The 24,642-nt window shown below is 38.4% G+C and overlaps 1 protein-coding gene across 1 annotated transcript in view; it reads right to left on the bottom strand.

Annotated features, from left to right (window-relative positions):
• LOC107718641 (laminin subunit gamma-3-like) overlaps positions 1-24,642 on the bottom strand; it is a 98,920-nt gene that overhangs the window by 47,422 nt on the left and 26,856 nt on the right. Inside the window, exons 5-9 of the mRNA XM_016525813.1 lie at positions 17,143-17,331; positions 16,438-16,555; positions 5,211-5,309; positions 4,617-4,753; positions 3,873-3,989 (exon numbers count right to left, since the gene is read on the bottom strand). Coding sequence (XP_016381299.1) covers positions 3,873-3,989; positions 4,617-4,753; positions 5,211-5,309; positions 16,438-16,555; positions 17,143-17,331 — 660 coding nt within the window. The remainder of the gene's footprint in view (positions 1-3,872; positions 3,990-4,616; positions 4,754-5,210; positions 5,310-16,437; positions 16,556-17,142; positions 17,332-24,642) is intronic.

The raw sequence follows: 24,642 nt of genomic DNA, 5'->3' as shown, positions 1-24,642 counted from the left end.
ATTCAGAACTACCTGTTTAACTCCCATCTCTTCAAGATCAAATTTGATTAAATGGAGGTGTTAACCCTGTCTCAGACAAACAAATTAATCGTCACCATGATGACAAAGCCTGGTGACATTTAGCGAGCCGCCATCAAACTTAACAATCAATCCGGGCTTTAACTTTTCCCTGACTCAATTAAACCCACTGAGCCTCAATTAAATTTCCTCAGCTTCACACAAACAATCCCTCTGAGGGGATGGATTGAGCATCTGGGTCGTTTTTATAGGGAGAGGCCTGCTGAAATGCATTTTCTACATCTTTCTGGGGTTTTTGGTTTGTACTTTAAACGGCAGAATGTGAAGAAATCTCTAAAGTAACGGAAATGAAACTATTTATTTTTAACATTCAATGTTTGAACAGTTGCAATAAAACTCAGACCGGGTAGACGACATAGTCAATGTGATGCGAATGAAAGCAAAGCTGTGAGTTCAGTCCATTCGACACTATGCAAATGGATAGTTCACCCAAAATTGAAAATTCTGTCATCATTTACTCATCCTCATTTGGTTCCAAAATGAATGTATGCCTTTTTTCTTCTGTGGAACACTAAAAAAGGTATTGCCAAACAGTTTTGACTTCCATGGGCATGTTAAAGCAACAACAACACTGAAGCATTTTTCAAAATATCTTCTTTCATGTTCCACATAAGAAAGAAAGTCATCGTTTTCAAATAGCATGATTTTCATTTTTTGAGCGGACTATCCATTTAAATTCATGTCTAATTGTCAAAACCTTCATAATTTCATATGAATAAACATTTATTTTTAATGCATAATTTTAATTACAATTAAATATTTATAATTGAATAAATATTTGTTTATACTGTACATAATTACACAAATACAAATAAATGCAATACAAAAATGAAAAAATATATTAAAATATTAAAACTATATATATATATATAATTTTTATATATATATGAATTTTAAATCTATAATGCACAACATGTTGAATGTCGAAAGATGTATTTTCAATGCCTTATTACCTGCATGATTACATCACAGCATACAGTATACAACAACAAATATACAGCAACTGTACTTCTCTCTCTTACAGCATCATTTTTGTTTGGATCACATAACATATAAAGTCTATCCTGTACGGTGGCCGAGAGAGCTCAATGCGCTGCAACTTCAGAAAACACATGCAAATAGAAAAAGCACCAACAAATCAAGAAAACATCTTCATCAATTTGACAACACACGTGCTGCAAATTCTCACAACGCAAACAAATAAAGAAACGCACTGCAAATGCTCAATTTTAGTATTAAAGTTTCTTTGAATGTTCGCCGGTTCCCGCCTCCTTCTTCCCGTGACTACAAACTACGTTACAGTTGTGTTGTGAGCATTTGCAGCGCGTGTGTTGGCAAATTGATGAAGTTGTTTTCTTAATTTGCAGGTGTTTTTTTCTATTTGCAGCGCGTTGAGCTCTCTCGGCCACCGTAATCCTGATTAAGGGATTGTGATTAAAGGGTTCTTTAGGATTCTTCAAAATATCTTCATGCTCCGCAGAAGAAAGTAAGTCAGGTTTGGAACAACATAGCGTGAATAAATGATGACAGAATTTTAATTTTTAGGTGAACTATCCCTTTAAGTTACACAGTGAAGATCCTCCAGCTGTTATGCAGAAGAGAGACAGATCAGTCAGTGAGGGTGGACACAGGCATATAAATCAGGTATTTATTCAGTATTTACCTCATTGCAACCACAGTGAGGTGTGCTTGCACTTTTTCCCGGTGTCATCCCACGCCACCCACTGCACTAAAAAACCTAGCAGCAGCATCAATGCGGCATATATCAGACCTTTTAACAGAGGAGTCTGGCCTTATTGCTGCAGTTCTATTGATATTTCTGCATTTTACAATCAGTACAATCTTACATACGGGAGGAGAAATTGGGTTGGATATCACGATTAAACCCCGGCTTTAAACATCAATCTCAGTGATTAAAGGATTGAGCCTAATTTGTGCCACTTGTCTCAGTTGATCACATTTGATACGTTTCACCAGCGAGTTCTGATTGCCGGAGAGATTTATGCCAGGCATATGGTTGGCTGTCAGCGTGCACTGGCCAAGTTGTTCACGGACACAATGTGGTACCTGGACGCATCTCTCTGAGGAAGGGAGACTTTTAGATCTCCCTCCAACACCCATCCCTCTCTAACTCTAATCTCACAGCGACCTCCATTTCTCTCCATCTGTGTTTGTGACTCCGAGACAGCTTGCGACCAGCTTTTAGGAGGTGTGTATGCGTGTTTATCTGAGCGTGTGTGTGTGACATGTTGTTTTCTCCTCAAAGCTATGATAAATGTTCCACTCTGTCCTCTCACCATGGAGCAGATGTACCTCTGGGGAGATCACACACACACATACACACAGTCTGGCTCAGTCAGCCAGCTAAACTCTTGGCTTGGCTGCTTGGCTATGGTATTCTTGTCTCACCCCTCTGTTGACATGGCAGCCTCAGTGGTGTCAAAAGCCCAAAGCTGTGCCCAGCTAGATGAGCTATTCAAGTGAAGAAACATTTGCACACAAACACACACTCATAGTATCTATTAAACTCCTTCCAATACTCAAGACAGACTTAATCAGGAAAACGTTCCTCCTTCACATCGAAATTTCCTGAGACTGCTGGTGTGTAAAAAGCATTAAAGATCCAAATAAAGTGCACGCCGCAAATTAGAGAGTGACGTTCATGAAAAGGATCATCTAAAAAGTCCTTGGGTGTTGTTCCAGTTGTCAGGGTGGTTGTACTCTAAAGCAAATGCACGTGAATGACGAGATGAGAGTGAGCGGGAAAACAGAGAGAGGGAGGAAGAGCAAATGAGATCGTTAAACGCATCGAAGGAGAAATAGATCTCGGCGCATTTTAGCCGAGCGGCCAGAACGGCACAAACAAGCTCTGCGCCGCAGCGATAAGAGAAACAGCACCAAGTGCTGCAAAGAGCTGCAAAAAGGGCAACGTTGCATCTCTGTGGCCAGTCGATGGTGGGAAAACAAAGATGAATGAGACTAAACACACACATTAGGACCTTGTGGATACATATGAAACCTTACTATTCAATTTAGGGTTAGGTTAGGTTCAATTTATGCTGCAAAAAGGCACATTTGTGTATTTTAAGAGTATTCGGTACAATAACATTGCGTTGGTAACGTTGTATTTGTCTATGTGCCACTCGTAATCCATCAAAAAACTATGCGAGATATAAAGAAGTGCTGTTAACAGGATTTCTCCCAGAGCGAGCAGCCAAGTTGGTCTGGCTAAGTGTCTCCCCATGGCGGTAAATGGCTGTGTAGACAAGAGTAAATCCCCTCAGCCTGTCCACTACACTCAGGGGACCTGGACTAAAACTAGCCTCTGGACTGTCCTGTACAGCTGGTTTATCTTCAAAGGCTGCTCTATAAAATACTATTTATGGCCAAGCATGCTAATTCTAGCCCATTGTTTATCATCTGTTTGTTTGTTTGCATAAAAAAGAAAGCTTTGAATAAATTACACAACCACACGCAGTCAAACCGTAAGATATCGTAGGTTCAGCTTAGTCGAGTTGCTCTGAAAAGAACAGACTTGATGTAAATCATGTAAATCAATTTTACAGGTTTAGCTTTAAGATATTTTATATTTATATATTTATAAGATATATATATATAAGATATATATTTGTGTCGTAAAAAATATTCAAATTGGCAGCATATACTATATAGCAAACTTAACAATCGTGACAGAGACTGTAAATCTCGTAACTAGTCTAGAATAGTTTCAAAGAAGGCCAACATCTACAGTACCAACACATGTTCTGAAAGGGAGTGTATATTTGTTGTCCTACCAGGTGCTTTGTAGAAGCCATTCTCCTCTCTGTAGGGCAACAGATAGACTTCTCCCTCCTTCCAGATGAGGGATTGTTCATGCCCTCTGGTGAACACACCCTTCCAGCCATCTGGATCTGAACACGGAGTACACACAACAAAGTCTGAGATCATTGATGAAAGTGCTTCCATTCTGCTTTTATTGTTTAATACAGAAATGTTCTTTACAAATTGAATCAGCATAACAAAATATTAAACTGAATCTTAAAATGTTAAACTCAGAATGTGTACGCATTTGGTTTGTCTCTCTTTTGCTTTTAACTCAAAATGTTTGTGCAAAAGCCTGATGGTCATGTTCACCAAAATAATTTTAGATGATCCAAAGTGTATCTTGGATCTAGTTTCTAGACCATCTATACAAAGAGTCACATGATCAGTGTCACAAGTTTGATCATTCAGTTTGAATGATCTGAAAAAATGTGCAAAATCTGGAATAGTTCTAATTAATTTGGCACCACAGATTTTTTTTCTCTTATTTAAAATGTTAAAAAGACCAAAACCTAAAATCTGATTTGAAACGTGTCAGTTCTCAGTTCTTTTGGACCACACTATATATCTAGACTATTACCTGAAAAATAATACAAAAAGTGCTGATAAAGTGAGTGAGGAAAGAAGTGTGTGATTGCAGTAGGAGGCGGGAATTGTGAACACTGATATTCAGAATGTAAATCATGTCAAAACAGCATAACTGTTTGATAAATCACCTTCTAGGAAGTCTGAAGTAATATTAATTGCCATGTACTGACTGGAGGATGAACAGGCGAGGGAGTGTCCAAAGCAAAAGCATTTTTTACAGCCATCTGGGTTTTCCAGTTGGAGGTTGAAAGAGCCTGGTTTACACCTATAATACACAAAGCAGACATACAGTACACTGGTAGAGTAATCAAGTTTCCTCACATTTATCAAAGCAATTTATGTAAAGATCTGAAAAACCTGGTGCTTATTTATTGAGCTTGCAGTGTGCAGAGAAGAGTGCAAATGAGCATTTCTCCATTGATTTATTATAACTGGAGTTATTTGTGTATGTGTGTATGATGTGACCTAATAGGAAGTAAAGGAATAGTTCACACAAAAATTATAATTCTGTTTGAAACACTGAAAAACTGTTTAGTTACCCAGTGTCTTCACAATATCTGCTGTGTTCAGCAGAAGAAAGAAACTCATACAGGTTTGGACCAACTTGAGGGTAAGTAAATGATGACAGAATTTTCATTTTTGGATGAACTATCTCTTTAAGTAACAAAGTAAATATATAAGTAATTAACGATGGTATGCAAGGGTGAGAAGCAGTAGTTCACCTGTTGCAGGACTGACCCTCCACATTAGTCTTGCAAGGGCAGCGTCCGTCTTCGGCTGAACATACTCCTGCACTGCCCCTGTTGTCACACTCACACAACCTGTTTGAACACACACACACACATACAGATGAGAGAGCCACAACTGATGTGCCTGTAGTGTGTGGGTCAGTTGGTTGACGGCCTCAGGTCAGAGCTGCTCTGTCGGGAGTAAACATTTTTTTTTTTTTGATCTCACTATGATCTGCTACATGGCCTGAAACCATGGTTTTACCTGGCTTCCCATTACCCATAATACTCCTATCTGACAAGTAACCTCCCTCCCTTTCGTTTCTCTCGCATTTCATCTTTTTTCTTTCACGTTTCGCTCCAGTGAAGCAAATAATTTGCACCCAAAAACAGTGACCCACATGGGCTACATGAAAGTGTAGTGGTGTATAAAATTTTTGTTTGTCGTTTGCCTTTCTCCTGTGTTTTCTTCTGCATTACACCATTATTTGCGTCACTGAATAAGCAAAATATGCAAAATGCAAATCTTCTCGGGTGGATATAATCGTTACACAGCTCAATACTGAAATGTTTTTCTTTCTTTCTTAAAATAATTAAAATAACAGATGCAAAATTACGTAACAGTACAACTGTAACAGACTCTAAAACAATACATTTAATATAAGGCATAAATTAAACAACACAGACGACCATTACATTTCTCTGCCTCCCCCTAAACATCTGTTTCAACATTAACTAAATTAATTTGAAATAACAGATATTCCAGACTCCTGACACTTTTATATTTGTCATATGATAGAGGAGGTGTACAGTGTCCTAATCTACATTGGTATTATTGGGCTGTTTTATTTGTTGGTATTATTGGACTGCTTTATAGGTTTTATTTTATCTCAGGACTGCCCACCTTGGGTGGATATGGAATCATCTGCCATCAAATTTGGCCTGCCTCTAAATTTGTTTCTATTCATCAGAATTGAAAGATCTTAAAAAAAAAAAGGTTTCTAACCCTATAGTTATAAATATGATTGCTGTATAGTATTATGTGAAAAAAAAATTGTAGGTGCCTTTTACCCTTTATCTTGTTTTAGTCCCATTTGACAGCAATACAAAGTTTAAACCAGGCAGATTAGACACAGGCTTCAAGATTTGGGCTGACAAGGGCACTGAAAAGATAGCACACTGACTAATGTCGCAAGCGCGAGGTATTGCTTTCCCGCTGCAGTGACAGTCACACCACTCTCTGCGTCTGCTCTGTTCAGCGAGCAGCACATTCCGTTGACGGGTAAGCAGTTGACATAGTGGTGAACGAGCTGCACATTGTGCAGGCAATGTTGCCATGGAACAGTCCCTTATCTGATTCTCCTTTGTTATATATTTAAATAATTTATTTTGTCCGTTTTGATTTCTATTCATCTCGTGCACTTATCACTTATATTACTTACTATCACAGGGCTTTAGTTAATTCCATTTTCCGAACTCTTTGAGCACGGATTAGGAGACGTGATGGCGTCATGAATATGCTAATTGACGCATGATGCCATCGAGCGACATTTAGTGACTTTTTGGACAGGCTTGAGATACTTTCCCTTGTTGAAAATAGTTGGCAACACCGTTGACTGCGTCCGTTAGCGCTCTTAGTACAAAAGTGCGCAGAAATATTGATTTCTTCTTAAGTGACCATATTCCTTCCTTCTGGATGAGGTCCTGTACACTTCCTCGTTTTACACGTGAAACGAAGGTAATAAACACGATTACGATAGTATATGGTTTGTGTGATTTTTGTGCGATTTTCATATCAATAATGGAATAATATTATAAGTGCAAATCAGGTACATATTAAACTGCATATAAAAGGATAATGCATTTCAACAACATTATATATGACTAAAATCCACATTAGATCGCAATCGTAAGTTAATACAAACACTCGATGGTGGTTTAAAGTGAGTTTTAAAGTAAAAGCATTATCAACTTTTAAATTGTGTTAGCTTAATGCTAATTGTAGCTTTAATGCACGTGGCGCCAGGAGCTATTCTATTCCACAAACTAATTTGTTAAAAAATACGTAGAATATGCCTTTTTTTATTATATGTCTTTTTTTTTTTTTTAAGTTTTAATTATTTAAAAAAGCGAAGAAAAAAATGTAGTGTTGATTGGCAAGCCATAATGCCAGAATAAAGCCCTAATAATGCGAATTTCAGAGCGGTTTCTGGTTAAACAAAAAGGATTTTACACTTTAACAGGTCTATCTCTGTAGAGATCCTTTCCATAAAGTTGTCAGACACTTATAATAGTCTGAACCTGTCAATTGCAAAAACAGCACTTTTAGTGCACTGTAATTGACGATGCACATTTGCCCTAGGATTACATATATGTAGGCTACATTCAACAAACTAACCAGCTACTGTATAAAAAATAAAATAAGAAATGTACAGAAGCACACAGGATAGCTGGATAAAGAGTGCAGATTACAATGGGATGTGCAATGTGTGCATGTTGAGAACGTGTGAATGTGCAATCAGATGTAGGTTCTCCTTGCAGAGAGACATACAGAATTATTGCAGGTAGGAATGGCTGGCAGGAATAGGTAGGATTGACTTCCTGTATCGGTCCTTATTACAGCAAAGTTAGAGGAGTCTCCGACTGAAGACACTCTGCTGTCTGATCAGCAGGTCAACCACCTGCAGTGGTTGTGGAGAGACGAAAATTTGAAACTATGTTTAATTATAGTTATAGTTAAATTATTTGCTATAGTTTTGTTTTCTTGCATTGGTCAGTTACTAACCATAACACTTTGTTCTTACCAGGTGATTCTCTTGACAAGTACACTGGATAAAAGGTATGTAACTTTCAATAAATTGGTTTATTGTAGTGAGGAAAGTGGGGGTAAAATTAATTAATTTGTAATGTGAATGCACCATATGTTCCTGGCTGCTCAGAGTCTGCCATTACAATAGTTTCCATTGCCTTGGTAATTTATTTTTGTTGATCCCATGGTGGCAGTTGCATTAGCTAAAAAATACTTTATTAGTTTACTTCCACCATTTTAAAGTCACACATCTTCCTATTTAACCTTCAAGCTGACGAGGCTGTGAGAATAAAAGCTGAACCTGACTGATTACCTGTGGAAAATATATAAGTATATTTACCTGATGAGGCTGTCAGAAAAAAAAAGCTCATCTGATAACCTTATCAATGATGGCTTAATTTTTTATTTTATTCTTTTAATTCATCAGTTGCATACTCACCTGAACAATTGTATGCCTCAGAACAATGTGGCTCAATATTGTCATATTTGACCAATCTACCTATGTTCAGTTAGTGCCCCAAAGTGACGCTTAAGAATATGCTGGAATCTGTGTGATGCAAAGGCATACATAACATACATAAGTGTAAAAGTCAAGACACACACACTCCGAAGGCATAGTGCACACAGTTTTATTTTAATATGTCCTAGGTGTTCAAAGTAATCCTTTGTAAAGTTCACAATTAAACAAATTTTGAATGAAAGTTGAATGTTTCCTTGACAAATGTGATTTTAGGGAATTTCAGGATGGACAGAGGCAATCAGTATGTAAGCAGGCAAAAAAAAAAAAATAGCTGTGGTCTTGCCTTAACTTGTAGTGTTGTTTGGTTAAGATCACAAATGATTGACATAGTAAATAAATATATATTTTCTCTTTACATTTTTGAGGAACGATAAGCAGACAGAGAGGCAAATACAACTAAATGGAAGCTGATATCCTGACTGCTACCAGCATATGATGAATCTCGAAATTGAATTCAACCACCCTGAGATAGACCACCCAATTTGCTCCTCTTTCAGGGTCTGGATGTACTCAGATCTAGCATCTGGATTATATGGGATGGATTTGCAAGATTTGTTCCTTTGTTGCTCCTGAAACAAATGAACTTTTGAGGCACTACAGATTAAGGCACAACCACTGTGAATTTCTTCCTTGTTTATATGCCGATTGCCCTTGCTCCTTCAAAACCTATAGTGCCGTAAAATCACATTTGAGAAGGACACATTCAACTGACAAATGAACAGCAGAAGTACTTTTTTTAAACTGTGAACTATGCACTTCTTGTTTCTCCACTGAGAAGGATTACTTTCAACATCTTGGAGTTCATCTTAAGAAAAATGAAACTGTGCATCGTGTCTTTATGTAGTGTTGTTTGGTTAAGATCACAAATGATTGACATAGTAAATATATATTTTCTCTTTACATTTTTGAGGACCGACAAGCAGACAGAGAGGCAAATACAACTAAATGGAAGCTGATATCCTGACTGCTACCAGCATATGATGAATCTCGAAATTGAATTCAACCACCCTGAGATAGACCACCCAATTTGCTCCTCTTTCAGGGTCTGGATGTACTCAGATCTAGCATCTGGATTATATGGGATGGATTTGCAAGATTTGTTCCTTTGTTGCTCCTGAAACAAATGAACTTTTGAGGCACTACAGATTAAGGCACAACCACTGTGAATTTCTTCCTTGTTTATATGCCGATTGCCCTTGCTCCTTCAAAACCTATAGTGCCCTAAAATCACATTTGAGAAGGACACATTCAACTGACAAATTAACAGCAGAAGTACTTTTTTTAAACTGTGAACTATGCACTTCTTGTTTCTCCACTGAGAAGGATTACTTTCAACATCTTGGAGTTCATCTTAAGAAAAATGAAACTGTGCATTGTGTCTTTAAAGACTGCGATTTTTACACAAATGTGTTTGGAACATTTGCATCACACAGATCCCGGAAAATACTTTACTTTATTTCAACTGAATGACCTAATCAGACAGTTCCCCTACAAGTGGACTGACAAAGCTGACAGCCCACAGCCTATCCCGCTGAACTTTGCCACCCAGAAAAGCATAGGTGGAAACGCTCATGAAAATTGTAGCTTATTGCGACTGCTCCCCCTTATGATTGGTTTCAAAGTGCCAGAGAGTGAACCTGCATGGCATCTCTTAATGGATCTTAAAGACATTGTTGAGCTTGTGGTTTCTCCATTTCACACAGATGACACAATAAGATTCTTGGACATCAAGATATCCGAACACAGGCATAGATACTTGCAGGTTTTTCCAGAAGCAAAAGTTCTGCCAAAGCACCATTTTCTTGAGCATTATCCACAACTAATCAAGGCTTTTGGGCCGCTTGTAGCTCTGTGGACCATGCGCTTTGAAGCGAAGCATAGTTTTTTCAAGCGAGTCGTTCGACAAACCAACTGTTTTCGCAACATTTTACTGTCTCTTGCTGTTAAGCATCAGTTCATGCTGGCTTACCATCTGCACGGTACAGATGTACTCAAACCTGCCCTCAGTGTCTCAAATATGTCCACTTTGCCTGTGGATGTCCTCAAGGAAAACATACAGGAAGCAGTGCAAAAAAAGTTTCCTGGAGAAAAATGCATTCAGGTTGCCAATACAGTGACCTGCCATGGCACCACTTACCCAGTGGGAATGATTTTGCCGTATGGATCCACTGGAGGACTTTCAGATTTTGTTGAACTGAATCTAATCCTTATCGTGCACAGCTGCCCTGTATTTGTTGTCAAGTGTCTACATTCATGGTACAGTGAGCACCTTAGGGCTTTTGAATTGGAATCCACAAGACAAGTGACAGTCCTTGAGCAACTGGAATTGACAGACTCCTATCCACTTGCAGCATACACTGTTGAGCAAAAGCGATTTGTCACCCTGAAGCGTCACATACCCATACAAGATTAGGTATTTATATATAGTATATATTGACATGTTTTCAATTGTTCCTAAATCCTCAATTTACTGTCATAATTTAAGTGTTTCACATTGCTATTAAATTTCATGGGATCTGAAACAAATGCAAAACAGTACCCGAAAATGTCACCCAGAGGCCTCCTTTACAATTGACCCATATCTAAATGCAGTTTTTAAACTTTTTGATTCTTTGCATGTCTAAATTCAACTTAACCAATGTATTTTTTTCATACTACAGAATCATCATGTCTGCCAGACTCAGAGTCATACTGCAAGAAGAAATACGCAAGCTTTCCTTGCCCTCAGGAATACCTCAGACTGTAGAGGAATTGAAGCATATTGTACAAGAGACTTTTGCAATTGAACAAGATTTTAGTTTGCAGTTCCAGGACCAAGATTTGAATGGTCAGTTTTTTACTCTCCTTGAAACTGATGAAATAAAGGACAAAGACACCATCAAGGTGGTTCTTGCTGAACCAGTGATCACATTAACATTTCAGGATTCTTCAAATGATCAAGGAGTCCAGGAGAGCTTTGGTAGCGTTTGCACTGAGTTATTGGAAGATGTTGGTTCCTGCTCCACTGCATCCAGTGATACCACAATTCTGTCTTCTCCAGGGAGCACCTCCTCCCTTCGTAATGTGCCTTGGCCAGCTCAGTTTGAAATACCTACCTTCTCCCTTGACACTGAGCTCATTCTACAAGCAGCAAATGAAGCTAACAGAAAGGATGGAACCTTACTTTGCAATCCTGCAGTAAAATCCAACATTCTGGACAAACTAGCAGAGAGCATCTTTGTCTACACAGCCTATCCTTCAAGTGCACAAAGGGAGCAGGTTGCTGCAGCCCTAGTTATGAAACACCCATGTTTGAGGGACCCAGTATCCTTCAATGGTTTATATAGTTGGCGCAACAGCCTGAAGTACAAACTTGGAAATTACAGAGCAAAGGTGAAACACCTTCTGGCCTAAAAGCCATACAGACATTGTTGAAGGTAGAGGGTTTGAGTTAGGTCCCTCTGTTAAAGATTTACATTGCACTTTCTGAGGTTCTTTCAATGCACTTTCTCAAGTTACACAATTACTGTTTCATATAGGGACTATGTTTGTGAGTCTGTTAATGTTTAATGTGCATTGGACGGAAAGATGACTGTTAAAAAGTGAGAAACGTAACTCGTTGAAAAATATTTTGCTCTGTGAATTTATACAAGTAGAAACCCAAAGAAACTGAAATGTAGGTTTCTTAGAAGATCTGCTCCATTTTCACAAGTGGATCGTGTTTGTGAGCTTGTTGTTTTAAAGTCTTGAGAGCACGTTACTGTTACTGTTAAGGAACAAAAAACAAAATTGTATAGAAAATATTCTGTACAACGTAATTTTTTTTTTATTGAAAAAAGTCCTTACCAAAAGTGTTTAGTCATTTAAAATGTTTTGAAATGTTAAACATCCGATTGGTAGGTTACACACACATTTCTTGGCTTAAATCACAACACCGCTCAAAACTACCACAGCAACCACTTAATCCCACCCAGATCCCGATAACACACAGCATACTCTTTGAGTGACTTTCGGGCACAAAGTATACATAAATATATTCATATTCAAATTCAAATTGACCACAGCAACCTCGTAATCCCACCCAGATTTCTGTTTAGATGGAGAGTAAAGACCTATATGCATTCTTTACATTAGCAAACAAAAATAAGGTTTAATTCTCTCTGGTATGTTTCACAGGTTTGTGATGACGATGATGCTGCAGCCATCCAAGAGGACCTCACATCATTTGTGCTCAACATCTTTGTGGTCAACAAAGCCAGGGAAGGAGGTCACAAGAAGCAAGCAGGAATAGCCATCGAGGGAACAGACGTCCTTTTTGGTATTCCCAGTGTAGCCCATGCTTGCACCTACCTAATGGGCCTAATTTATGCTTTGGAACTAAGCTATCCAAAGAAACTGAAATACACGTTCGAGGTTTTCCAGAAGATCTTCCTGGAGCTGGAGGACGTTAACAAAAAAATTTCCTCAAGTCCACGATCTCAAAGTCAGCTTACTGCCCTAAAAGCCATACAGACATTGTTGAAGGTAGAGGGTTTAAGTTAGGTCCCTCTGTTAAAGTTTAAAAGTTCAATTTTTCAGGTTCTCCTAATGCACTTTCTCGAGTTGAACTACTACATTTTCATATGGGGACCATGTTTGTGAGTCTGTTAATGTGCATTTGAAGGAAATATGACACTGAAGAAGTGAGAAACACGGGACTCATGGAAAATATTTTGCACAATGTGAATTTATTGTAATTTTATTGTGATTAAGCTACCTAAAGAAACTGAAATGCAGGCTTTCCAGATGATCTTCCTGGAGCAGGAGAATGGAAACCAAAAAAGTCCACGTTCTCAAAGTCAGCTTACTGGCCTAAAAGCCATACAGACATTGTTGAAGGTAGAGGGTTTGAGTTAGGTCCCTCTGTTAAAGATTTACATTGCACTTTCTGAGGTTCTTTCAATGCACTTTCTCAAGTTACACAATTACTGTTTCATATAGGGACTATGTTTGTGAGTCTGTTAATGTTTAATGTGCATTGGACGGAAAGATGACTGTTAAAAAGTGAGAAACGTAACTCGTTGAAAAATATTTTGCTCTGTGAATTTATACAAGTAGAAACCCAAAGAAACTGAAATGTAGGTTTCTTAGAAGATCTGCTCCATTTTCACAAGTGGATCGTGTTTGTGAGCTTGTTGTTTTAAAGTCTTGAGAGAGCATGTTACTGTTACTGTTAAGGAACAAAAAACAAAATTGTATAGAAAATATTCTGTACAATGTAATTTTTTTTTATTGAAAAAAGTCCTTACCGAAAGTGTTCAGTCATTTAAAATGTTTTGAAATTTGAAAGTTAAACATCCAGTTGGTAGGTTGAGACTGACAGATGTCCATTTAATATTATGGGCAACCCTTTGCCACAGCATGCATATCTTGAGATGTATTGAGTGGAATAAGGTAAAATTTTGTGAGCATGTTCTTGAAATTGAGAAAATAAAGCCTGTCAACTTTGACTTAATAAGCTTTCCTCTAGCACCACCATGAAGCACAATTTTCTAATGTACACAATGCCTTAATCTGTGAGGTGTGTGTGTGTATTTATTTATTTATTTTATACTGACCCAAAAAGTCCACGTTCTCAAAGTCAGCTTACTGGCCTAAAAGCCATACAGACATTGTTGAAGGTAGAGGGTTTAAGTTAGGTCCCTCTGTTAGAGTTTAAAAGTTAAATTTCTCAGGTTCTCCTAATGCACTTTCTCGAGTTGAACTACTACATTTTCATATGAGGACCATGTTTGTGAGTCTGTTAATGTGCATTGGAAGGAAATATGACACTGAAGAAGTGAGAAACACGGGACTCATGGAAAATATTTTGCACAATGTGAATTTATTGTAATGTGTGTGTATTTATTTATTTATTTATTTTATACTGACCCTGTCAGTTTTACTATCAAATGGCCAAAATGTCAGCTTTATGTAATGTAATAACTAGATTTCCATATTTGATGAGTACATTCTACTAACATTTCTTTGACAAGTACCAGTGGTTAAATAGTAAATCATTAACTATTTGCATTTATACTTTCAGTAGAAATACTCAGTTGCCAATTAGAAAATGAGTACATGTAACTTAAAAATAAACTAACAAATTTGGAAAAACAAAGTAGATCCCACTTGAAATTTGGAACATGGAAATAAAAAAATTAAGTTGAATTCAATCAAAAATACACATTTAGAACTCTTAAAGTTATGTAGATCACACACACAAAAATGACTAAACAAATACTAAAATTAAGTTTTCTTTGTGTAAACATTCTTTCAACAGACAGAAAAATTGAGCAGTTTTTACAAAGACTAGTCTTGTTTGATCTACATAAATTTATGCAAAAAAATTCATCATACGTTTTAAGTAAATCGAGCAAGGGGGCTTTGTTGAAAATGACGTGTTTGAGAGAGGCGGGGCATAGAGGCCCTACAATAATGTACAGTATTTGAAAAATAATGTGTTTTTTGAACATTAAAGCATGTCAACATATTCTGTTACACCAAATACACAAAATAATGATCTTTAAAATAGCATCATATGACCCCTTTAAGTATTTACAAATAAGAAATTTCATACTCAAATCACAAAATAATTCTCTTGCTATGCCATCATTGTCTATCTTGGAAAGGGAAAAGACAAGAAATTGTTTTAGTAAAGGTTTAATTTCATCATTAATACGCTGGTGTCGGGATCAAGCGACTCTTTAAACTATAAGTTGGAAGCCTGGAGATTGGGTCTAAAGGAGGATATTCAGATGACACTTGCTTAAGATGCAGTGAGTTTAAAGGTACGCTATACCATTGTACATAGGAGTGTGAAGAAGCCAAGAATTTTTGCAAAGGTGTGAAAAGGATGATAGAGAAGATCCTTGGTATTAACATTCCACTGTCACCTTTACTTTTTTTTTCAGTTATATCCTAAGCAGATAAAGCGGAATATATATTTATAAATATATGTATTCTTCAAGCAAAACAGCTTGAAATAGTCATTTTTGCACCAAATATATACCTGAAAAAGTATTTGTCCACCAAATATAGGACGCTGGCTGAAGGAAATGGTAACAAATATATAAATGGAAAAGATAACATATTATGGGATATATATATATATATATATATATATATATATATATAATTTTTGGTAGAATTTCAAAATGTGGAGTTGGAAATGTGTTGATAGAAGACTGAGGTGATACTGTATATTAATGTAAAACACTGAGAAGTTATTTTTTCCTTTGATTTTGTTTTGTTCCAGTTCTCTCTGTTACATGGAAATTTATATGCACAAATGTATAGTTAAAATGTAATAAAAAAATTAATAAAAAAAAAAACAGACTACCGTTCAAAAGCTTGGGGTCAGTAAGATTTTAGATTTTAGTCAGTAAGGATTTTTATTCAGCATTGATGCATTAAACTTATCAAAAATGTCAGTAAAGATATTTATAATGTTATAAAAGAAACTGTTTCCTCATACGTTTACAAACAAGCACTATGGTATTACAATGTTTTTATATATTTTTCTTTTGATATGATATAGTACAAGATTTAGACAGAATCTTTCTTCTTGTAGAAGACATGTATTCCTGTGTCTGCTGGTTCTATATCTCGTCAAGCCTGTTCTCCATTTTTGAATCTTTCAATATGTACAGATAGTTTGCAATGGTGTACTGTCTTTTTAGGGCTAGATATGCCTTAAAAGGTCTCCAAAAAGATAATATAATTGTTTTATTTCTGGTGTAATTTGATTAACTTGAGTTTCATAGTATTGTTCTGTTCCAAAGGTGAGTGTGAAGTATATTGGTCTAATTCTGCTCTGCATGAGTTTTCTGCATGCAAGAATCAAATGTTTTTCTCGTTAGAATTCTTGGTAGGGATATTCTTGCTCTCATTACCTGCATCCACCAGGGCCGAGAGAGTGGAAACCGGACTTGCAGATGTCACACTTCACACCAGACACACCTGGCCAGCACATACACACTCCCTCTGCATCACACTGTAAACTCACAGAGCCTGGAGAGAGACAGAGAGAGCGAGAAGACAGGTTTTGACAGACATTCATAGCCTTTGGGTTTTTTAATGAGTACATGGATCGTTTCAGTTGCATTAAAGAATCATTCCCTTATCTAAAAATTCAGCTAATAAAGTTTAATAAATGGTAATTTTAACATATCTTATTCACACATTTTGCCACCTGAAGCAAAATCAGATATTTCAGATACAAGACGAACACGATTAGCGTGTATTAAACAGCAACAAATAATTTCAAAAGTGCCCGATTTTTTCCCTGGCATTCTGGGAATTTAAATCCATTAATACTGCAATATCCGAATGCAAATTAATATTTAAATATTACACCAATAGGCAGCATATTTAATATATTTTAAATCAACTTTTTTTCATCACCTGCAGTCTTGCACTTTGTTAGTATTACCTATAATAAAAAGAAAATCCATGTATATTTGTAAGCATATATGTATATTTGCATGAGTGTATGAGATTCAAGACCGATTACATGGGTTGATAGAAGACAGTAGTGAAGGTGTGAATGAGTGTGACTGATGAACAATTGGTTTGTTGAGTATGTGTGTATAACTCACCCACTGCATTACAGTTACAGTTTTGGCAGGTCCGCTGCGGTAAGGATCTAAAGAAGTTCTCTCTGCATCTCTCACAGTGAGGGCCAGCTGTGTTTTCCCTGCAGCCAACACAGCGCCCCCCACTTCCTGTGCTGCAATACTGCTCTGCATCAAACACACATTCATCAGCAAGACCACTGCAGTTACACCCTGAGAAACAAGAGAAAGATGTGGAGGAACGTATAAGGATGGAACAGAGGAAAAAACAGGCAAAACAAGAAGAAAAACAAATAAAACTGATTAAAAATAGCAGTTGATGTTCTTCTAAAGCTTTCGGTCAAATTCACACCAGTGTGTTCAGTTTCAATAGGCTTTAGATCACACACACTACCTAATAAGCTCCCCTGCCACAGGCCCCTACTTCTCAACATATCATCGAACCAGAAGGCATAAAGTCAGCTTTTTATGCACCCCACTACCTAGGGGGGCATTGTGGGACATTACTCGTTTTATTACAGCTCAGTCAGTCTATTGACTCTGCAATAACCATCACATTATCACTTTCTAATGGGACACAGTTTCTCGGGCTGCCACTGAAAAAAGGAATGCATGCTATTACAATAAAGGAAATGTGCTAAGGAATGGGAAAAATGCTTATTTAAATGAATTAAATCTCAATTTCTTTTACATTAAAATACTTTCCTAATGAGCACAGACAACTATAACTAAACACATTTTTCAAAGATTTCTCTAAAACAAACTAGCATTCCAAAAGGGTTTTGTAAAGTAATTAATACCTTAATTTAGCAAAGATGCATTAAATTGATTTAAAGTGACAGTAAAGACTGTTACATTGTAATGCTGTACTTTATATTCAAATAATTCAGAAAAAAAGTATCATGGTTTCCACAAAAATATTAAATACGCAGAAAACACAACTGTTTTTAACTGTGATAGGAAGTATTTCTTGAGGAACAGATAAGCATATTAAAATATCATGTGACACCGAAGACTAAGTAATGGCTGCTTGAAAATTCATAGGAATATATTACATTTTAAAACAAACTGAAATAGAAAATAGTTATTTTATAACTCTTTTTACTTTTACCTTCTTCCAAAACCAAAACTGCACCAAATGCAAACTTTTGAATGGTAGTGTACAATATGTGGCTCTTTGGTGCTACTGAAACAGCTTTTTGGCCAGAAACAGCAACATAAGGAGTGCTTACAATACATGCCCATTAAACATCTTGATTTCAGCTGGAATAAAACAGTAATTTGTATGTATATAAATGTCATGTGAATGCTTTAGTCTGACTGAAATAAATCCGTTTTTTTGGGATTAACAAATCTAGATAATGTGAATGAAGCTTGGATTAATCTAGTATACATGTCAATCGGACTACAATGGCCTTGGCGTTGAGCACATACTTCGAAACACAGCAATGACATGCAGCAAATATTCGATTATCCATATGTGTCATGCATACATGGACAGACAGACGAAGACTGTAACTCAACTACACAAAAACTGCTGTGTTCAAAGACATCAAAACAGACTGAAGAAATGGAAACAAACTTAGGAGCAATTGGTAGTATTTTCTAATAATGGCTGGTTTCACATAGTTTCACATGTTTTAGTAAATATGCACATTTAAGAAGTGTGGACATAATAAATAAACATTTCTAGGTAGTCCTAATTACTCTTCTAATTTTTAGTCATGCAAAGCAGAGCATTGCAATTTAACAAAGAATTTCCATTGCATATATAAAGAAAGCCGTGGTAACAAACAGCAACAAATCGAACGAGAACATTCTTGAGAAGCAAAACAAGGATTTTGTGCTGTTTGCAAGCTAGATTTTCATCTTTTCTCTTACACTTTCAGATTGGAGGGTAAAAAAGACGTCCTTTGTCCATCTGTTTGAAGCATTACAAGAGAGGCATATGGTGGAAGCTTTCAGAGTCTGACATGCAAATGATAAACTTGGCAGAGTCTGTGACGAAAAACTTTGAGAAGCAACCATGCACAGAATGCATCGGCGGTTGACTCCACCTCCTCACCAACAGATAGTGCAAAAGCACAACCAGAAACTTGTTTATTCATTAAATCCACTTTGATGAGAAGGAACAACAATTACCAACAGAAACCCATCTGTTGACCACTGAAACAGAGAGTTAATTAAAGAAACGTGGAGCTTAGTGGAATACAGAATGAAAATAATTAACATGGCTTTTTTCGCCTTATGGGTTTGTCAGAATAGCCAATTACAGCATCCCCCTAAAGTATTTACCAGAGACGCATGACAGCACACAACACATTACACGAACAAAACTTTCTTAGTTATTGTGCTAAAAGGCTAAATGGTGTGTTGTTTGATTGAATTACTGACTGCTGTGAGCATCTTCGTGTAAGACTGTGCTGTATATACAGTGCAGATAAAGTGAACGAAAGAAATGTGAACTTTCCAAGATATTGCTATGATAATCCTGATGATACCGGTAACTTCATACAGAGGTGACATTGTACTGTACAACATGCAAGGCTAACTTCTTTTGATTTCACAAACTTCTTTTAAGGTAAATGGTTGCACAAAATTGATCTACAGTACATTTTAGATAGAGAACGTACCACATTTTAATTATGTCTTTTAATTAAATCAGTTCAGTTAAACTGAGTAAACTAAGCAAATTCAATCACAGCCAATGCGCAAGAGGCAACAAATTAACTTTTTAAACAACTTCATCTGAAATTTTATTTGAGAAAGTAAAACTCTGCAGTCTCCAACAGAATTTCATGTTTAATGAAGTTTAAAGCATTAAATATATAATGCAGATGTGGAGACTCAAAGAAGCTACATTCACTGTTAGTTAATTTCCATTTCTCATATACTCCAAACACAATGCAAAGATGCGCAGAAGGGCCCTCAGTTAAAACTTCAGTTTCTTCTGATTGATTTAAATTTACATATGCTACTTCAAAACACAGAAAACGGATTAAAGATAATTTATTATAAACTAGCTAAATGAAAAACACTGTTACATTAATCATGTAATGTAAAATTTACTTGGGGCCTAATGCATTTTTTCAGATATTTTTCTTGATTATAATCTCAATGGGTTGAGGTGTCAATAAATTTATGAACCAGATGATTAAACTTTTAACTTTTAACAGGATTAATGATGAACATTTTATTAATAAAAAAGACCTAATATTATAAGTTCCCCTTCAGGAACTCGAGCTGCGTCGCAAAACGCTTTGGGAACGCTTCTGTGTGACCACGCTCTGAAACACGTGTGTAATCCGTCCGAAGGAATCCCGGGTGACGTCACCGGCGGGGATGACGTAGGGACCAGGAAGTATAAAAGCACATGCGGTGGAGACAGCGGCAGCTTCTGTTGTTCAGTAAGCGCTCTATGTGTGTTCGTTCTATCGATTGTTGTCTGTCTTTGAAAGTTGTATCATATTATCGTTGTTATGGCAAGCAAAGACAAGAAAGTGGACAAGCAATTTTTCAGGCTGTTTTCAATTTGTGTGTTGCTTTTCTGGGAGCGAAGCACGCTCCGTCAGCTCTCGAGGGAGCTCTCGCATTGTGTTCGCCTCACGATGCGGACGCTCCGCTCCCGGAGAGCGCTCTTCGAGGAGGGCGCCCTCTCTAGCGTTCCTCACGCTTTGGGTCCCGCTTCTGCCGAGGTGATTTCGATTCATTCCAAGCAAGTTCGGAGCAAACCCCTCCCTTCCATAAACCTACTCTGCTCTGATTGGTCAGCTGGCCAAGCCTGTTGTGATTACCATAGAGAGGAGTCCTTGAGCAAGTTAGCGAGCGCTACCATTGACAAAGCACCTTTACATAAAACAATAACATAGTGCTCCGATCCGTTCTTATAATAATGACATAAAAGACAAAAACACTTACAGTATGCAAGCGAATTGTGCCCACAGCTAAAGTTTAGCTGCTAAACTGTGAACACTTAAAACAATAATGGTGGAAAATTAGCAGAGTGCTAACATGACTAACTGATGAAACGCGGTGCAGCAAAATAAACAGCAATTTCACAATGATTATAAAGTCTGTGCGCTACACTACATTCTTTATTATTAAACAAAGTAATTATTAGAACAACGCCGGTCTACATTAATTGACACATTCCTAGGAAATAGTGGGTTCACAGCGACTTATCAGAACTAATTCATTAAGACAGTAATATGCTTTACCTGGAAACCTAAAGCTGCACTAGGTGTACATCACATATTAGCACAAAAACTTGATATTTTGAGCACTCAATTGAAAATGTACACATAACGTATCAATCGTACTTACAGGTTGTGGTTCGGAGAGCTTGTTAGTCCAAATTAAGAAGGGCAGGCGGGGATTATGCAAATGTGTTACCCAGTGACGTATACCCGTAACAGGCAAAAGATTCGAAAATATGACGACTCGTTAAGGCGATTCAGAATCGATTCTCTTTTGAGAGACAATATCTTTATTTATCATGCACTTTTTTTGATTAACAGATCTTTCACTGAGCTATTGGGCAGTCCATGGCAGCCTTGTTGGCCACCGAAAGGTATCTGTGGCTGACCCTGTCCAACATCAAAGAAAAGGACAGTGTCTTTCTTATGGACGCCCTGCTAGCACCTTCTGGTCTGTTCGGCAACGCCGTAAATACAGTCATTGACAGATTTCAGGAGGCCAAGAAACAAGCGGCGGCGTTCCAGCAATTTCTCCCTCGCCCTCTTATGGGGCTGGTAGGCGGGACCAGCCCCAGCCGTGTACAAGCTCCTTTCACAGAGAAGTCCAAAAACCGAGCAGGAGTCCAGGCGGTGCTCCAGACCAAAGTGTTCCTGAGATGTGACAGATCTGAAGACTGTCATTAACAGCAGGAAGGCTTCGGACAAGAAGTCCTGACATAATAAGGTCAGGACTTATGAGGGCAGGCACCTCTGGGGAAGAGCGGTGTACACCTCAGCATACGGTGCCTGTCTCTCCTCAGTGCCCTCAGGAGATCTGTGCTTCAGGGCACAGCGGTCTCCAGCGAGTGCAGCTCTCAGCCTCCGCCCAGGAATGTAGTGGTTCTGGGAGGCTCGCTACCTCCAAGGTGGTCTCTAGAGCAGTTAGATCAGCCGTTCCCTGCCGGTCCTCCACTTCAGGGCACCGATTTTGCCACTCTAGTTACACCAGAGGTCAGTCTCGAGAGACTGATTCCCTTAGTAGACTATCTGGCAGCGTGGAAGCTTCTGCAAAATGCATCACAATGGGTCCTGCGCACTGTAGAAAGAGGTTACAAAATTCAGTTTGGGTCTCGCCTGCCTCTATTCAACTGGGTGTTTCCCACTCTGGTGGGCCCTGAGCAGGCTCTGGTTATGGAACGAGAAGTGGACACTCTTTTGAGGAAGGAGGCCATTGAGGTGGTCCATCCTCGCGACAGAGAGTCTGCGTTTTACAGCCGGTATTTCATCGTTCCAAAGAAGGATAGGGGGTGGTGTCCGGTTTTAGATCTGCGTCTGTTGAACTGCTCAGTCATGCAACTCAAGTTCAAAATGCTTATACGCTCAAACAAGTCGTGTCTCAGATCAGGTCCGAGGACTGGTTTGTAACGATAGATCTGAAGGACGCATACTTCCACATATCCATCCTTCCTCAACACAGGAAGTTCCTGAGGTTTGCTTTTGGGGGCAAAGCGTACCAATATCAGGTTCTTCCGTTCAGCCTTGCACTCTCACTCCGCACGTTTACCAAGTGTGTGGATGCTGCTCTGGCTCCACTGAGACTCCAGGGCTCCGCATACTCAATTACATCAACGATTGGTTGATACTAGCTCAATCAGAGCAGATAGCGGTTCGACATCGAGATGTCATTCTCGCACACATGAAACGGTTGGGGTTAAGACTAAACGCAAAGAAAAGTGTACTTTCTCCAGTACAGAGGACCACTTATCTAGGCGTAGTGTGGGATTCAACCACGATGCAGGCACGTCTGTCTCCAGCTCGGATCGAGTCGATCATCACAGCAGTCAAGAGAGTAAGAGAAGGCCAGTCACTCACTGTCATACAGTTTCAGAGACTGTTGGGTCTGATGGCAGCTGCGTCCAACGTGATACCTTTTGGCCTGCTGTACATGAGACCCTTGCAATGGTGGCTCAGGACTAAAGGGTTTTCCCCGAGGGGCAACCCGTTCAACATGATCAAGGTCACGCTGCTAGGCTTACGGACCTTAGACGTGGCTCCGTGTCGTCGTGTGACGCTGATGACGGACGCCTCCCTCACGGACTGGGGAGCGGTCATGAGTGGCCGCTCCGCCCAGGGTCTGTGGGAAGGTCCCCATCTCAAGTGGCACATAAATTGCCTGAAAATACTGGTCGTGTTTCTAGCATTGAAGCATTTTCTCCCAGACCTGAGAGGCCATCATGTACTAGTTCACACAGACAACACATCGGTGGTCTCCTATATAAATCGGCAGGGGGTCTGTGTTCGTGCCCCCTTTACAGGCTGACGCGCCAGATCCTTCTGTGGGCCCAGGGGAAGCTGCTCTCACTGAGGGCAGTTTACATCCCGGAGCATCTCAATCAGGAAGCAGACATCCTGTCGAGGCAACGGCTGAGGCCCGGGGAATGGAGACTCCACCCAGAAGTGGTGGAGCAGATATGGAGGAAGTTTTACAGAGGACAAGTGGATCTGTTTGCGACTCACACTGTCCCCTCTGGTTTTCCCTCACTCACCCAGCTCCTCTTGGACTGGACGCTATGGTACAGATGTGGCTGAGGCTGCATTTGTTCGCTCCATTAGCGCATGCATTTGGATTAAAACTACATCGTAAATATAAAACAAACAGAAATTATAGGCGCATTCACTATAAACAGCATTTATTTTAAACGTCAAGCATACACAACTTTATTTAAAGCAGAATTGAAACTAGCAGACTGGGTGAAATGCGCTAGGCTATAAGTGTCTCTCTCATTCTGCACCAATACAAACGTGTGCGCTTGTATGTTTAGCTTGCTTTAAGGCCAAAGTATACTTCGGTTTTTACTCGTACGCGAGGGTCCGTGTACACTGCGCGTGACGCAAATTACATCACCAAAATAGTACGCGTGCACTCGTATAATGTATAACGAGTGGTTCCCTGCATTATTTTAGGAAAACGTTTTGTGATTACAGTATTGAGCTGCTGCAATGGAGCAGCTCTAATGCGCCATTAAAATGAACAGTGAAAGTAACAAAAGCTTATACAATACATTTTAACAGGTATAATTAAAACCCTCTACCGCACGCATTATGATAGACCTATAGAAAAAAATATTTGAATCTTTTTCTTTTCTAAAAATGGCTTAACTTGAAGTGCTGTAAAAAAAAAATGGAAAAAAACATTATTTTAAGGTACTTTAAGATATGTTGCCATACGGCAACAGCATACAATAGTGGATCTAACTTAGAATAAGTGTAAGCTTACTAATAATTAATATTTTTCCTCAGAAATGTTGTTTGTGTTGATTCAATTGGTGCTATTATAAGCTTTAACACA

Source organism: Sinocyclocheilus rhinocerous, unplaced genomic scaffold, assembly GCF_001515625.1.
Source record: "Sinocyclocheilus rhinocerous isolate Xijiao unplaced genomic scaffold, SAMN03320098_v1.1 scaffold873, whole genome shotgun sequence".
NCBI lineage: Eukaryota > Metazoa > Chordata > Actinopteri > Cypriniformes > Cyprinidae > Sinocyclocheilus > Sinocyclocheilus rhinocerous.
The sequence above is the reverse complement of the archived record's forward strand: the minus strand, read 5'-3'. Positions and strand labels throughout refer to the sequence as shown.